Raw genomic sequence first — 12,477 nt, forward strand, 5'->3', positions numbered from 1 at the left:
ATTCTGTATGTTTGTAGAGGCTCAGATTACCACAGATGCTACTTCTCTGATGCGGCTTTTTCTGCCCGGCAGTCTGCACAAGAGACCCAGGTAGCAGCTAACACAAAGGAAACAGGATGTTAAAAAACCTAACTCTAGGGAACCTGGGAAAACGATATGCAATACATTTATAAATCATGGACGCTGCAGCTCTAATGTCGATTGTGAGCATTGTTTTAAAACAATTGGTGTTTCCATTATTCTGCCACTTGCTTGTCACAGTTCTCATGAAAATGTCTGTCAGCATAGTTCAACATGCTTTTAACAGAACGCTTGTTTTTTACGTGGGTTTTAGTTTCTGTCACAGTGAACCGTGCAGCTCACTCATCCTCCCTTCTTCTTCCTCTTTGTGTCTTCTCAGGGTTTCACCTCAGCGGCACCGTAACCGAACCCGCCACACCGTCAGAGCCCGAGGTCACCCACAAGGTGGCCATCAGCTTCGACCGATGCAAGATCACCTCCGTCACCTGTGGTTGCGGGAACAAAGACATTTTCTACTGCGCCCACGTGGTGGCGCTCTCCCTTTACCGCATTCGCAAACCTGAACAGGTAAAAACCAGAACATGCAATGCACATTTAGTTATCCAGCAATGCTGGAAAATCTGTGGAAGTCCAACTTATTTAGTTGTCCGGGGGAAATTAATACCTTATAGTAGCATGCTTCACTACAAAAAAAAGCCTAATAAATATCATGTTAAGACACATATGATGTATTTTTTCGTCTGTTTTTGTACAGTTATGGTTTCAGACTCTCTCTCCACCTCCCTACACTCGTTTTTTGAGTCAATTAATTTGTCAGAAAAGAGACAAAATGCACAGTAAACAAAGTTAAAGATGAATTTGACTTAAAAGCACAAAAAGATGTTAAGATATCGCAACAATATTGTTGCACGTCATGATTATCGTGACAAAAAAACTTACGATAATCATGTAGTGCATTTCTGATATCACAACAGCCCTAATTTCAAAGATAATTTAAGCAACAGCAGCATGCTTCACTGCAAAAAAGCCTAATAAATATCATGTTAAGACACATATGATATGTTTTTTGTTTGTTTATATACACTTATGGTTTCAGACTCTCTCTCCACCTCCCTACACTCGTTTTTTGAGTCAATTAATTTGCAAGGAAAGAGACAAAATGCACAGAAAACAAAGTTAAAGATGAATTTGTGTGTGTGTGTGTGTGTGTGCGTGTGTGTGTCTGTGTGTGTCTGTGTGTGTCTGTGTCTGTGTGTCTGTGTCTGTGTCTGTGTGTGCAGGTGAAGCTGCGGTTGCCCATCTCAGAGACGTTGTTCCAGATGAACAGAGATCAGCTGCAGAAGCTGGTCCAGTACCTGATCACAGCCCACCACACCGAGGTGCTGCCCACCGCTCAGAAACTGGCCGACGAGATCCTCTCCTCCAACTCTGAGATCAACCAGGTCCACGGTGAGAGGAAAACTCCAAAAAATGCATGATTGTGATTTTCACAACAACTTTTAATGTCCAAATCCACCTTGAATCAAATGCGTGGCAGTCAATAGAGCACGTCGCTTCCCTTTTACATTCGTGTTTTGAGTCAATTACTTTGTCAGAAAAGAGACAAAACGCACAGTAAACAAAGTTAAACATGAATTTTACTTATAAGCACAAAAAAATGTTAAGATATTGCAAAAATATTGTTATTGTGAGTTTTTTTTGTCACGATAATCATGAAGTGTATTTCTGATATCGCAACAGCCCCAATTTCGAAGATAATTTAAGCAACAGCAGCATACGTCACTGCAAAAAAAGCCTAATAAATATTATGTTAAGACACATATGTTAGTAAGTTTTAATTTCGTTGTGATTTTTTCTTTTCAGATTCAGTTAGTTTTAATTAGTTTTAAGAGTGAGTTTGCTAGTTTTAATTTGTTTTATTTTTTTGGGAAAATGCTTAGTTTTAGTTTAGTTTTTATTAGTTTTAGTGTCAGTTTCAGTCCACCACACCGAAACTGGCCGACGAGATCCTCTCCTCCAACTCTGAGATCAACCAGGTTCACGGTGAGAGGAGAACTTGAAAAAATGCATGATTGGTGTGATTTTTACAACAACTTTTAATGTCCAAATCCACCTTGAATCGAATGCGTGGCAGTCAAAAGAGCACGTCGCTTCCCTTTTAAAAGTTAGCTGTGTCGAGGTGCCGTCCGTCCCTCTGCAGCCGTATCTTCACAGCAACAGGCCGGACTTAAAAGCTTCCAGACTTGAAACATGCTGCATGCTAGTCTACAGGCTGTCATACGTCAGAGGCCTGATTACTCCGGCGAAGCAGCAAGGCAGGCTTCAAATGGCTCGTTTGATTCCTCAGTCCCCCCCTCGCTCTCTCTCTCCAGCGACTACCTCCTTCCTTCCAGTGGCAGGAGTGTGTAGAAGAAAGCAGGCAAAAAAAAAAAAAAGAGGTGAATGATGAAATGGAGGCAGGAGAAGGTGGAGAGAGAGACGTGAGGGAAGGAAAAGGGACACTGAGAGAGGAAGAGGCAGGAGAGATGGCACTCGGGGAGACGGAGAGATGAAAGGACCGGAGAAAACAGCAGAGGAGAACCACAAGGACCTGCATCGGGGACTCGACAAATTGGACACATCCTTTTTACCAAACACAACTCTGTTTCCCTGTTTCATCCTCCTCGCTAAATGTTGACATTCTCCAGCTCTCCTGTCCAGGAAGCCCCGCGCTGCGTTTCCTGTCTGTGTTTGACAAGGGGGATCATGGGGGTTGGAGTTCAGCGGGTCCAGGAGCGAGGCGCTCTTTGATGGAGGAATGTTGCTGTTTGCTGCCGCGTACTCGCAGCCAGTTGGAAACACATCTCTGGGCTTTCCTCAGCTCGCTTCCTGCTAGATCAAAGCAGCTTCCCCCTTCTGAGCATAACTACATTTCCCTGTAGTATAGCTCACTCACACACACACACACACACACACACACACACACACATTCTTGTACTTATATCTTTGTGAGGCCCCTCATTGGAACAGTGAATTCTCTTGCAAGGTTATAATAGTTTTGGATTTTTCATCAGTTTTAGTTTTAATTTCATTGTGAACTTTTGTTTTTCAAATTCAGTTAGTTTTAATGAGTTTTTAGAGTGAGTTTGCACGTTTTATTTATTTATTTATTTTTAAATGCTTTAGTTTTAGATTAGTTTTTATTAGTTTTATTTTTTGTAATGGGGTATTTGTTGGGTGGGAGATTAAAAGAGGTCACAGTAAATTTAGCCTTTATTTCCTTTTTTTTTCTGTTTCAAAACTTTATTTATTGAGTTTTTTCCAAAAAGTAATACACAATGAACACAACAACAGACATACAGTCATAAAACCCCATCCCTCCCTCTCATAACCAACAGTCATCTCGGAGGAAAACAAATACAGCCTTTATTTTCTTTGTCATTATGTATGAAAAAAGTTGACAAAGACGAAAACGAAGGACATTTTTTATTATAATTTTAGTTAGTTTTGCAACCACACAATAAAGTTTCAGTTAATTATCATTATCATGTAACCTTTAACCCTTAAAACAAAGTCTGAAATCTCAAAAAAACCTTTAAAGAAGTGAGGACCGAAATGTCCTCACTTTGCAAAAATGTCCTCACTCTGTTGGTTAAAAATGTGTTCTGGTCCTCACTATGTAGGAAGTACAAGAACACACACACACACACACGGTGCCCAGCAGAAGAAAAATAAAATCGGCCTTTATATCCCCCTCAGTGCACGATTAGCATAAAAGGAGCAGCTTCTCCTCAGGTGTCACTGTAAGTTAAATGTAAAACAAATAGATACGAGAGCAGCGGAACAAGTCAGCAGAGATTTGGATTAATTCAGAACGACTTCTTTCTGTTTTTAGGATTAGATTGCAGTTTGTAAAAGCTGTACAGAAAAGATCAAAGCTTCATTCGTAACATTGACATTCGACCAAGGTTATAATAGTTTTAGTTTTAATTTCGTTGTCAATTTTTTTTTTCAAATTCATTTAGTTTTAATGAGTTTTTAGATTGAGTTTGCTAATTTTAATTAGTTTTTATTTTTTGGAAAATGCTTTGTTTTAATTCGTTTTTATTGGTTTTAGTGTTAGTTTTAGTTTTTTTGTAATGGGGTATTTGTTGGGTGCGAGATTTAATAAGGCCACAATAAATGTTACCATAATAATAATAATAATAATAATAATAATAATAATATTTCCTTTGCCTGATCCATCTCAGCCCCAATACGTTTATTAAGTCGTAAAACCAGATAGATGAATTAGATTTCATATCAGCCAAAAAGGTTAATGTATGAAAAAAGTTGACAAAGACGAAAAATAAGAACATTTTCACTATACATAAACGCACACACAGGCACACACACACATGCACACACAGGTGCACACACGCACACACACACACACACGCACATACACATACACACACACACACACACACACACAGAGGTGCACACACAAACGCACACACAGGCACACACACACACACACAAACGCACACACTCACACTCACACACACACACACACAAACACACACACACACACACCAGCTTTGATGTGGAGAGGAGAAGGATGTTGGTGCTGGATTGTTGCGGTGCTTTTAGGTTCACTTTTGTTCACTTTTGTGTTCTTTCTGTCTGCAGATGTTTCTGTCTTTTAATGTGTGTGTGTGTGTGTGTGTGTGTGTGTGTGTGTGTGTTCCCAGGTGCACCAGACCCGACTGCAGGCGCCAGCGTCGACGATGACAACTGCTGGCATCTGGACGAGGATCAAGTCAGAGAGCAGGTCAAACAGTTTCTGTCCCAGGGAGGATACTACGGCTCCGGGAAGCAACTCAACTCCATGTTCGCCAAGGTAAACATCATATAATACCATCTAATATGGCTGGGATTTATTTATTCATTCATACTAACATAATCAGCATCAAGACACATATAAGTACAATGACTTTTCATTCATCATCCCTGTGTAACAGCCTATATGAACACACCATGGACCAATTAGAAAAAAGAAAAAAATTATATGGCATATACAATTTACAGTCATGGAAAAAACGATTAGACCACCTTTTTCTTCAGTTTCTTGTTCATTTTAATGCCTGGTACAACTAAAGGTCCATTTGTTTGGACAAATACAATGATAACAACAAAAAAAGCTGATAAGAGTTTAATTTAAGAGCTGATATCTAGACATTTTCCATGATTTTCTTGATGAAAAACAAAATCATTATCAAGAAAACCATAGAAAAAGTCTAGATATCAGCTCTTAAATTAAACTCTTATGAGCTATTTTTGTTGTGATCATTATATAATATAACTAATGTACCTTTTAGTTGTAGCAGGCATTAAAATGAACAAGAAATTAGAGAAAACAAGGGTGGTGTAATCATTTTTTCCATCCCCACACATCCAGTTTGACTTTGTTTTGACTGTTTTAAAAAAGAAGTTAAAAAGACAAGTCCAGCCTGATATAACCCCAATGACATCATCAATAGACACTAATAGATTAGTCAACTGATCTTTATGTGTAAAATCAGTGAAATTAAATTAAACAGTCATTTATATAACTTTTGTCCCAGTAAATCATATAGTCAGGATGTCTACGGTCCCATGTTTGAGTTATTATGTTTCCTCTCCTCTCTTGTTCCCTCTCCTTGTTTCCTCTCCTCTGTCTCCTTTCCTCCCCTTGTCTCCTCTCATGTTTCCTCTCCTTTCCTTGTTTCCTGTCCTCTCTTTGTTTCCTCTCCTCTCATGTTTCCTCTCCTCTCCTTGTTTCCTGTCCTCTCTTTGTTTCCTCTCCTCTCATGTCTCCTCTCCTTGTTTCCTCTCCTCTGTCTCCTTTCCTCCCCTTGTCTCCTCTCATGTTTCCTCTCCTCTGTCTCCTCTCCTTGTTTCCTCTCCTCTGTCTCCTTTCCTCCCCTTGTCTCCTCTCATGTTTCCTCTCCTCTCCTTGTTTCCTCTCCTCTCATGTCTCCTCTCCATGTTTCCTCTCCTCTGTCTCCTTTCCTCCCCTTGTCTCCTCTCATGTTTCCTCTCCTCTGTCTCCTCTCCTTGTTTCCTCTCCTCTGTCTCCTTTCCTCCCCTTGTCTCCTCTCGTTTCCTCTCCTCTCATGTTTCCTCTCCTCTCATTGTTTCCTCTCCTCTCATGTTTCCTCTCCTCTCCTTGTTTCCTCTCCTCTGTCTCCTCTCCTTGTTTCCTATTCTCTCCTTTGTCTCCTCTCCTTGTTTCCTCTCCTCTCATGTTTCCTCTCCTCTCCTTGTTTCCTCTCCTCTCATGTCTCCTCTCCTTGTTTCCTTTCCTCTCCTTGTTTCCTCTCCTCTCCATGTTGCAGTTATTCTGTTCTGTTAAAGCCTCTCAGTGATTCACAGACATGTAAATTGAAACACTGTGCCCTTTGCGCCCGTTCAGCTTCTTGTCTCTGTGTAGAAGTGTAGAAGGATGGTTTCCCACTGGGAAAATGGCACAAAGACGCAGGGTGCCTGCAGGTCCTGAGAACATCTTAAGATTTATATAACTGTTTTATTCAAACTCAAGGCATGAACACTTCTTGAATATAGCTTTTGCAAATCCTCCAAGTCAGTGTAAAGGCTTTGTAAATGTACTTTTCTTAGAGCTCTTTGTCTGAATGTAACAAGCCCACTTATCACAAACCTATTTTCTGATTGGTCTGAACAGTTTCTTTTATTTCGTGGCATTTACAAGGTTTTATAACGTCTTGAATGTAACCTCATGTTGAACTGCTGAACTTAACAAGTAAACTCAATTAAATGTGTCGCCAGAGCTTGTTCTCTATCTCTTTCCATTCAGTCTGATTGCAGATAAGATTTTCAAACGTGTCATGTCTGGAGCATAGACACGTACTTCTAGTCGTATGACGTGAACAGTCAGACATGTCAGGAGACACTCTGACATGTCTGAGGAGATCCATACAGCTCTGATCTCTGTCTGTTCAATATGAAGCTAGAGCAGCGAGGCAGCGTTCACACAGGGCTCAGATCAATGCACTGTTCACACTACACAACCGGTTTTCTTGTGATCGGAAGACTTTGTTATTCACTCTAAAACAGGGGTCTCAACTCAAATTACCTGGGGGGCTGCTGGGGCCAGTATCAAAATGACCAAAAAAGACTCAATTACTAAAAAAAAGACAGAAAATGACAGAAAAAAGACACAAAATGACAAAAAAGACACAAAATGATTTTAAAAAGACGCAAAATAACCCAAAAAAGACACAAAATGACCAAAAAAAGACACAAAATTACAGAAAAAAACTCAATTACTTAAAAAAGAAACAAAATGACCAAAAAAAGACACAAAATTATTTTAAAAAAGACACACAATTATTGAAAGAAGACACAACATTTTTTTAAAAAGACGCAAAATTACCAAAAAAAGACTACCGACAAAAGTAATTAAAGGGACCTTCATCAGAATCATCAAAATTACAAGAAAGCTCTATGTGTAATGAATCTATATAATATATCAGTTTCTGAAATAATTGCCAAAAAATATTGTTTTTTTAGAAGTACTTGTATATTGCAGATACTAGAAGTTCTTGTGTTTTACATACAGTGACTCTGTTTTCTCGGGTCTCTCCAGGTGAGGGAGATGCTACGAATGCGAGACTCCAACGGCGCCCGAATGTTGACGCTCATAACGGAACAGTTCATGGCGGACCCACGGCTGTCGCTATGGAGACAGCAGGGCACGGGCATGACGGACAAGTGTCGGCAGCTCTGGGACGAGCTGGGTAAGAAACGCATCATCAAAAAGACTTGTTTGTTTCTGAGTTTTTGTCAAATTGGCCATACGGCCAGACAGCAGCTTCTCCTTTCCTCTCTCCTTCTTTCCTGTTCTCTCCTCTCCTCTCCTCTCCTCTCCTTGTTTCCTCTCCTCTCCTCTCGTTCCCTACACACACACACACACACACACACACACACAGTGAATGATAAAGGCTGCCGATCAATACGGCTGCTCAGCTTCTCTGCGATCAATCTCAGCGTTTAGGGGGTCAATGAGAACACTTCCTGGGTGAGCGAGGGAGATCATGACACAGACAGAAATCTGCCAGACGCTGGAGGTCTGCAGGCTGATTATCGAGGCCTTTGTATGTAGAACAGGTGACTTTAGTGCAGCGAGGTTAGTGGAGAAGCCTCTTCAACTTCACTTCATACAATATAACAACCCTGGCTTTTAGAAATGGTTGAGGGAATTTTTTAGGATTTTGTGAAAGCTGTTGCAAACTATTCCAGTAATGAAATTCATAATGGCTGTAAATCTATGCAGAGACAGCGTTGCAGCACATTTTTCAGCTTTTCAAACATAAAAATATGACTGATTGGTTATTATCAAGAAAACCATGGAAAATGTCTAGATATCAGCTCTTAAATTAAACTCTTATCAGCTATTTCTGTTGTAATCATTGTAATATACATTACATAAATGCATCAATGATAATGTAATAATATATTTAGAACATATAAAACTAATCTAAGTGGGTTCATTCTGTATAACCAGTACTTTTACTTTTGATACTTTAAGTACATTTTGATGCTGATATTTTGTACTTTTACTTCAGTAAGTTTTGAATGCAGGACTTTGGGCTTTATTTAAAGTGTTACGAAATCTTAACCCTTTATCAGGCAAAGAACTATATTTGGTAACTTCAGGTAATATTTAGAGAAAAAAGTTGCAAATTTACTAGATAAAAGTGGCAAATCTACAAGAAAAAAAAGTTGCAGGTTTACGAGAAAAAAAGTGGGAAAAAAGCAACTTTTTTCTCCCAGATTCACCACTTTAACCCTTAATAGGGCACTCATTGAAATACTTGCAAATTCCAAATTTCAACCCTAGAGAATATTGGAGGATATTACATACTGCCAGAATGTGTAAAAAAAACATACGAAAATAATTTTTTGAGAAAAAAGTTCACGAGATTAAAGTGGCAAATCTACGAGGAAAAAAATGCGTAAATTTATGAGATTTAAAGTGGTGAATGTGGGAGAAAAAAAGTTGCTTTATCCCCACTTTTTTCTCGTAAATCTGCGACTTTTTTCGCACAGATTTGCCACTTTAAATCTAGTAAATTTGCAACTTTTTTCTCGAAATATAACCCGAAGTTACCAAATAAAGTTCTTTGCCTGATAAAGGGTTAATATCATAAAACCTTCTGCATTTTGAGTATTCAACCAGCTCTGACACTTTCCAGATCAATTCTAGTAAAGAGTATCCCACCAACCACTGCTTCCTTTGTAACCTGACCTCTGACCGCCGTCCTTTTCCCCCAGGTGCATTGTGGGTGTGTGTGGTGCTGAACCCCCACTGTAAGAGCGAGGAGAAGAGCGGCTGGCTGAAGCAGCTGAAGAAGTGGGGCGACATGGACGTCTGCCCGCTGGAGGACGGAAACTACGGCAGCGAGCTTCCAAACATCACCAACGCTCTGCCGCAGAGCAACCTGGCTCAGGGTCAGACGCACAAATACACACACTGAGTGATGGAAACATGAATGTACACTGCTGTGAGGGGACAGATAAGATGGGACAACAACACTGACTGCGTGTGTTGTTGTTTTTCTCAGACTCTCTGTCCAGGCCGAGGCGGTCGGTGTTCAGCCGGGCCATCGAGGCGTGCGACCTGCACTGGCAGGACAGCCACCTGCAGAGGATCATCAGCAGCGACCACTACATGTCTCCGTCCTACCAGAGGGAGGGGGAGAGCCTGCTCTTCAACCCACAGGGCCTGCCGCTCTGGCTCGGTGAGCTCCACACTCATTATAGTGTCTCTTTTATTTTGTTTCCTGTTCAGTTTATTTTCAGGTTAGTTTACACAGTAGGTGTGCTCATTTCAATTAGGTTATTATTATTATTATTATTATTATTATTATTATTATTATTATTATTATTATTATTATAATTGTTATTATCATTATTATTGTTATCATTATTATTTCCATTATTTATTTATTTATTTATTATTAATATTTATTTATTTATTATTATTTGTATTATTTGTATTATTTTTTATTATAATTATTTAAATAAATATTTATTATTAGTTATTGTAGTGTTCATTTTTATTTTTGTTTCCAGTTCAGTTTATTTTTGGTTAGTTTTACAAAGTAGGTTTGTTCATTTCAATTTAGTTTTTATTATTATTATTTAATATTATTTTTATTATTATTGTTATTATTATTATTATTATTAGTGTTTTTATTATTATTGTTATTATTATTAACAACAGTATTTATTATTATTATTATTACTATTATTATTATTATTATTATTATTATTATTATTAATGATAATAATAATAATAATAATAATAATAATAATACATTATATATTTATTTATGTATTAATACATTTTATTCATTCATTTATTTATTTTTATCATTATTTTAGGTTTTTTATTATAATTATGGTATGGGGGCGGATTTAAGTTCAGAATAGGTATTACCGTTTAACTAAAACTGAAGACTTTTCCTTCTTACTTTTCATTTATATTAGTTTTGCAAGTATGCAATATTGTTAACTATAATAAGCGTCACTATAGTGAACTGGAATAAAAACATACACACATTATGGGATTATTTTGTCCTCATAAAGTCAGCTTCATTATTCCTACTAGTTATATGTGAGAACACCAGTGATTTATCGCTCATTAAGGAAAAAAAATGTTATTTATTGCATCAAACTTAGTCAAATGAATGGTTTATTTAAACTGAAAACCTATAGATAAACTTAACTTTCAGGAGCAGTTTCCATGGCACTTCTCTATACACACACAATCTCTAATTCCACTGAAAGCCAAAGCAACACACACACACACAGACTGTAATTCTGCTGATATTGAGGCCAGTATCTGCAGTAAGCAGCTTCCAGCTAAGATCTGTCAGATTCTGCAACTTAAGCCAGCTATCAGACACACACTGGCGTTCTGCTGAGGCTGCACTGTGTGTGTGTGTGTGTGTGTGTCTGTGTGTGTGTGTGTGCCAGAGTGTGTGTGTGTGTGTGTGCCAGAGTGTGTCTATGCCATTACTGACTACATCTTATGTCCCACAGTGTGTGTGTGTGTGTGTGTGTGTGTTATGAAGAAAACTGCACGTCCTGTGACTGTAGACAGCAATGTCTGTGTGCATCTTATTCATTTCGTGTGTGTGTAAAACTGTGCTGACTCCACCTCATCTCACACACAGACCACGTCCCGACGGCATGCGCTCGCGTCGACGCCCTGCGTTCCCACGGTTACTCGAGGGAAGCATTGCGATTGGCCGTGGCCATCATCAACACGCTCCGCCTCCAGCAGCAGAGACAGATGGACATCTACAAACACCAAAAGAAAGGTAAGACACACATCTTCATACAGTATGTAGCACTGTTTGTTTGATTTCTGGAGCAAGAGTGACATCATTTTTAGGGCCCGAGTACTAACAGTGCGAGGACCCTAAAAATTGTATTATTTTTATTAACGGCAAATTAATCACATTTTCAAGGGCTTCATCATATTCCAAAATTCGCCAAACTTGGGACAAAATTAAATCACTCTGAAAATGTACGTATTTCAATGGTTTCAGAAATGGGCGTGGCAAAATGACCTACTCGCGCCCCCTAGTATTGAGCCCCAAAAACAGGTTTGTCGTAGAGACACGAAATTTGGTACAGACATGTATCATGGGAAGACGCACCAAAAAGTCTCATGAAGCCATACCCAAAAACAAACAGGAAGTCGGCCATCTTGGATTGAAAATGGCGTTTTAGACGTTTTTCGCCATTTCCACGCTGCATACTTTAACTAACTCCTCCTACAGATTTAATCCGATCAACTTCGGACTTGTTCAGTGACATCAACAGGCCTTTATTTGGCGTTTTGGCATAACTTAATCATACATTGTCCAATCTGCCTCAAACTTGTCATGCATGATGATGGTTCATCACTGAACAGTTCTACATAACAATATTTCATAAAGTCCCGCCCTTCTTGATTAGCCACGCCCTCTTTCCCCAACTAATGAACCGTTTGTCGTAGAGACTTGCATGAGGTGTCTGTGTACTCAGCAGAGAGGCCCCTTTCAACAATCGATCATTTGTCTTTCTCTCTCCTTCTTTTCTTCTCTCAGAGCTTCTCCAGAGAGGCGTGACCTCCACCACCAACCTGGAAGGCTGGGTGGGTCATCCCTTAGACCCGATCGGCTGCCTGTTCACCACGCTCACCGAGACGTGCCGCGTGGACGACGACAACACCATGGACACAGGAGGTACAAAGATATTTTTGAAGATCTCTCTATGGAAATTATCATGACACATGAATACAACTCCCAGGATTCTTCTTGTTTTGTTGCATCATTAAGCACTGAAGTGTAAATCCTGCAAAATATCTAGTTTTATAATGTGCTCCTGATCTATCAACATTAACACTTCAATGTTGTGATTCATATGAAATATTTAACATGT

The 12,477-nt window shown here is 39.1% G+C and overlaps 1 protein-coding gene across 1 annotated transcript in view; it reads left to right on the plus strand.

The window, feature by feature from the left end:
* The window catches only part of zswim5 (zinc finger, SWIM-type containing 5), an 88,055-nt gene that overhangs the window by 60,730 nt on the left and 14,848 nt on the right, over positions 1 to 12,477 (plus strand). The window contains exons 2-9 of the mRNA XM_059344043.1: positions 401 to 588; positions 1,302 to 1,470; positions 4,734 to 4,882; positions 7,628 to 7,778; positions 9,316 to 9,492; positions 9,606 to 9,782; positions 11,223 to 11,369; positions 12,144 to 12,281. Of these exons, the coding sequence (XP_059200026.1) occupies positions 401 to 588; positions 1,302 to 1,470; positions 4,734 to 4,882; positions 7,628 to 7,778; positions 9,316 to 9,492; positions 9,606 to 9,782; positions 11,223 to 11,369; positions 12,144 to 12,281 (1,296 nt within the window). The remainder of the gene's footprint in view (positions 1 to 400; positions 589 to 1,301; positions 1,471 to 4,733; positions 4,883 to 7,627; positions 7,779 to 9,315; positions 9,493 to 9,605; positions 9,783 to 11,222; positions 11,370 to 12,143; positions 12,282 to 12,477) is intronic.

Source organism: Centropristis striata, chromosome 11 (assembly GCF_030273125.1).
Source record: "Centropristis striata isolate RG_2023a ecotype Rhode Island chromosome 11, C.striata_1.0, whole genome shotgun sequence".
Classification (NCBI taxonomy): domain Eukaryota; kingdom Metazoa; phylum Chordata; class Actinopteri; order Perciformes; family Serranidae; genus Centropristis; species Centropristis striata.